Raw genomic sequence first — 4,175 nt, 5'->3', positions numbered from 1 at the left:
AGTTAGGTACCACCTTGGCGAGTTTAGAAGGCGTGGATCATCGCAGAGAAATGAGTATGCAAACTACAAGGAGTTGTTTAATCATCGGCATGCACAACTTTGGAATCATATTGAAAGGGCATTTGGGGTGTTGAAAAAACGGTTTCCAATTCTAAAAGTGGGAACACACTATCCAATTGAGACTCAGATCAAGATTCCTGCAGCAGCGGCGGTATTTCACAATATAATTAGAGCGCACAATGGGCAAGATAATTGGCTAGATCACCAACCACAATATATCAATCCAACCACTTTTGTTGATATGCCGGAGGGGGATAACAGTTATCCAAGCGAGATAGAATCGAGTGATGGTAACACATTACGAGATCAAATCGCGCAAGCGATGTGGGCTGCCTATAATAATTAGATGGTAATTTGGAGCATTGTTCATCATTTTCAGCATTTTACCTTACATTTATATTTCTATAATTTTAGCTTATGTTTATCTTTCACCATTTTTCAGCAATGTCAACGTCCCAGGGTACAAGGGCTGCATGGACCTACACGTATGAGAAAGGGCTGGTGGATGTAATGAAAGAGCATGTCAATATCCCAATGTACAGGGCACAAAATGGCTGGACAGCAGATGGATGGAGAAATATTGTTAAACGGTTCAACGAAACCTTCCCTTTAGCTCATTTTTCAAAACAACAAATGCAAGAGAAGGAGAAGGAGTTGAAAGGAAACTATAGGACAGTTAGAGATGCCAGAAAAGAGAGTGGTGTTGGTTGGAATGAGACATTAAGCATGATAATTGCCGAACCAAAGAAATGGGAAGACCTAATTGAGGTTAGTCACTTTCTGTCAATTATATAGTACTGTGTTTTCACTATTTTAAGAAGCTAACCAAAATGTTGCTTTGTTGCATTTAATAGAAGTATCCCAAAGTCAGTAAGTTCCAAAAGAAGCCACTTCCTCTTTATGAACACCTGGCATCATTGTATGCAGGTAATTTTCCTTTGTTTGTCTTCTGTCAATTACCTCATCTTAGTTTATCTTCTGCTACCTGTTGTACGTTTACATTGCAATCCAGTGTGCACATACATCCTGCACTGATGTTAGCGATCATTGTGTGAAAGTGAAACCATGCCAATTTGAAGCCGGTATGGTTTAGATGTATTGTTTTAGCTGGTATTTTTGGATTGCTCAGAATCTAGCAAACTTCCTAATACTTAACATGGCTTTGCCGGTCTGCTGCAGCACGCCTGGTGCCTGGCGCAGTGTGGTGCTGCATAAAGCTACCACCGCCTACTTGCACTCAAATAGCCATAGCTATAGGGGGGATGGGATGGATGATGCATTGGTACTGTTTGCAGCTGTGCTATGATACGAGTGTCAGGTCACTCTCGCCCACGCGAACCCAAACAACTAGCCTGATTAGCCGAGATATGGATAACTTCTAGATCGAGGACTCTTCTTGATTTGTCTGGTGTTGCCTGGTGTTGCCCTCCCCTCCCATCCACGGCGAATACAGCAAGATTAGCTTCAGTTTACTAGTGCGTTCTCTTTTGCCTCCTCTCCACCAGAGGAGCAAAATTTACATATATAGGAATTTGTTCCCATCCACACTCACTCGGTACAATAGTAAGTACAACATTCTGTTCTATTCTAAATTCTAATGTATGCTACTCTAATTGAGAACCTGTTAGGTCATTTTTGGCTTATATCAGGGGGATGGGGATCTATTGGGCCTAATTTTTGAATTCTTGTATCTCAGAATCTACAAAAGCAGATTATTTTTGAATAACTTTGAATAATACCTAAGAGTGCATCTGTGATGTGTATTGATAGGAAGTATAGCCACTGGAGATTTGAATTTTACATCAACCGAGCCACCTAGCATGACAGCACCACCTCCAATTGAAAGAAGTCACTCTGAGCAAAGTACACAGAACACGGCTGCTGGCTCTGATTCTGTTGGCATCAATTTTGGTACAAATACTTTTTCTCAAATTGAGGGCCCAGAAGTGCAATCTGCACCACCCTATCTCAATCTAGAGGAGGGAGCAAGTGCTAGTGGAAAAAAACGCAAGCAAAGTCAAATGGCATCTAAACTCGGCGAATTCATAGACTTGAGAAAGATCCAGATGGAGAAAAATCAGGAAAAACTAGATGAGAAGAAGAAAAAAGAAGATGACTATTCTGTAGAAAAGTGCATTGCTGTTGTGGATACCATAGAAGACCTAACTATTGAGCAGAAGGCAGATGCTAATGAGCTCTTTCAATCTGAGATGAATCGACAGATATTTATGATGACCAAAAATCCAGCTGTTCGACTAGTTTGGCTAAAGAAAAAAATTTCACAGGTATGTTTGCTTGTTGTCTTAGTGTTCTTCTCTTGTAGCATTAGATCATCTAAACTAAACCTGTATTCTGAGATGATTCTTGCCTCATTAATTGCAGATGTCCCAGTGACTAACTGGTGGAGAAGTGTGATTCTGTTTCAAAGGTAAACCCATGTTTGAGTACACTACTGTCTATATTTCCTGTTTTAGTATGGCCAGTGAAAGATGCAAGCTTTAATCTATTATGAAACTGCAGTGTACTTGCAGTGCAATTATATCTTGTTGGATTTATTGGACTGACTTGTAGTGGTGATGTGCTACCAACATAGAGTTATCTATATTCTTATCTGTATTTTTATGGAAAAGATTTGATGTGCCTAGTGGTACAATTAGTAATAACTTTTGTATTAAATTTAATGGTGTAAGATTTGGTTAATGTGCTATGACCAGCAAGTACATAGTGGTCACTGGCTCCTAGCTTTCAGCTTGTGTTTTTGTTTTTGTCATAGAAATTACTAGCTCCTGCAACATACATGTTTAACTGATTCCACAAACAACGCACTGATATGAAACACTATTCGCATATGATTCTGAAATTTCCATTGACAATATTCAGTTACTGTAGTAGATATTTGGTGAAGGAAATGTAGTTTTCTAGTCCTATAGACATACTGAACATATGTAATTGAGCAAAAAAAGTTACTCAAAGAAATGAGCATATGAACTTTGTATACTGAAACTAACTTGATGCTTGTTTATCCTAACTGCAGATGTCCTAGTGAACATAATTGTTGCAGAAGTATTAGTTCATCTCAGGTTATGTGAGTTGCAAACAAAGTTATCTGTTTCAGTTGATGATTCATGAATGATCCGATGTAATAGTGGCTATTACTAGTAGAGTTTATTCTCTGGATCTTAATAAAAATAGGAATATCTTTCTATTATTTAGTGCTGCCATTTTGAATAGAAGGTGCAATAACAATTTGAAGACAATTACAAGCTACTATCTGGATGTTACCTTGTGTACTGCCTTTTAGTTTGGTTCTTGAGATACATTTATGCTCGAGTTGAAGGTATTTGGCGCCAGGTTCTGGAAGAATTTTTTTGTGTTATAATTGCATCTTTGTCCATTTTTTACTTTATTATGGCATTGAATTATTGAATATGTACTGAATTTCGTTGATTTTTTCTCAATTTTTGGGCTTGTTTACCTTGCTCCTGTACTCTCTTTTCCTTTTTTTTGTTTCTTTTTTAATTGAATTTGAACGGCAAAGGATGTTTTTTTCTAAATCCAAGGATGCAGCAAACTGGAAACAGCCGCCGATTCTAACAGCCACTGTGGGCTTGCCTCCCCTGCGCTTGCTTCCAAACAGCACCAGGGAACAGGACTCATCTCCCCTGGCGTGGAGAGGGATGTGACCGTCCACAAAAATCCCCCTTGGGGCTGCTATTCCCTGGGCTGAGCTGCCCTGAGCTCCCAAAGGAAGCCCAAATGTCCTAAGACGAGGAGGCGGGGATGATGAGGGCAGAGGGCGAGCGGATCCACGCGACCTTGCAACACCACACACACACCTCGGCGGCGACGGCGGCTGCCTGTAGTCGGCAGCGGTGGCTCGCGGAGCCTACGACGGTGGTGGCTGCCCACGGAAACAGCACAGCGGCGGCGAACTGTGTGGGCGACAGCTTGCGAGAGCGGCGGTGGATGCGAAGGAGATGTGGAGAGAGGGAAACCCACCGACGACCGACGAACGAGGGAGAGGACAGGGCGGCCGGCGGCGGCGGCTACAGCGAGGGAGAGAGCAGGGCGGCGGCGGCGGCAAGGGCGAGGGAGAGAACGAGGTGCGTGCGGTT

At 41.7% G+C, this 4,175-nt stretch overlaps 1 protein-coding gene across 1 annotated transcript; it reads left to right on the top strand.

Annotated features, from left to right (window-relative positions):
* The first annotated feature begins 269 nt into the window (after window positions 1-269).
* LOC136484835 (L10-interacting MYB domain-containing protein-like) lies at window positions 270-3,379 on the top strand. Its single transcript, XM_066481794.1, has 6 exons — window positions 270-409; window positions 503-828; window positions 915-987; window positions 1,831-2,345; window positions 2,443-2,488; window positions 3,095-3,379. Exons 2-5 carry the CDS (start codon window positions 505-507, stop codon window positions 2,452-2,454), a joined length of 924 nt encoding a protein of 307 aa, XP_066337891.1. The 5' UTR covers window positions 270-409; window positions 503-504; the 3' UTR covers window positions 2,455-2,488; window positions 3,095-3,379.
* The last annotated feature ends 796 nt before the right edge of the window (window positions 3,380-4,175 follow it).

The sequence above is a fragment of the Miscanthus floridulus genome, chromosome 10, assembly GCF_019320115.1.
Source record: "Miscanthus floridulus cultivar M001 chromosome 10, ASM1932011v1, whole genome shotgun sequence".
NCBI classification, from domain to species: Eukaryota; Viridiplantae; Streptophyta; class Magnoliopsida; order Poales; family Poaceae; genus Miscanthus; species Miscanthus floridulus.
The sequence above is the reverse complement of the archived record's forward strand: the minus strand, read 5'-3'. Positions and strand labels throughout refer to the sequence as shown.

What these genes read in the sequence shown, in the direction of transcription:
- LOC136484835 (XM_066481794.1), top strand. Translation starts at nt 505, where the DNA reads ATGTCAACGTCCCAGGGTACAAGGGCTGCATGGACCTACACGTATGAG. An exon ending in AATGGGAAGACCTAATTGAG is followed by an intron (nt 829 to 914) that starts GTTAGTCACTTT and finishes TGCATTTAATAG; the next exon opens with AAGTATCCCAAAGTCAGTAA. An exon ending in CCTGGCATCATTGTATGCAG is followed by an intron (nt 988 to 1,830) that starts GTAATTTTCCTT and finishes GTGTATTGATAG; the next exon opens with GAAGTATAGCCACTGGAGAT.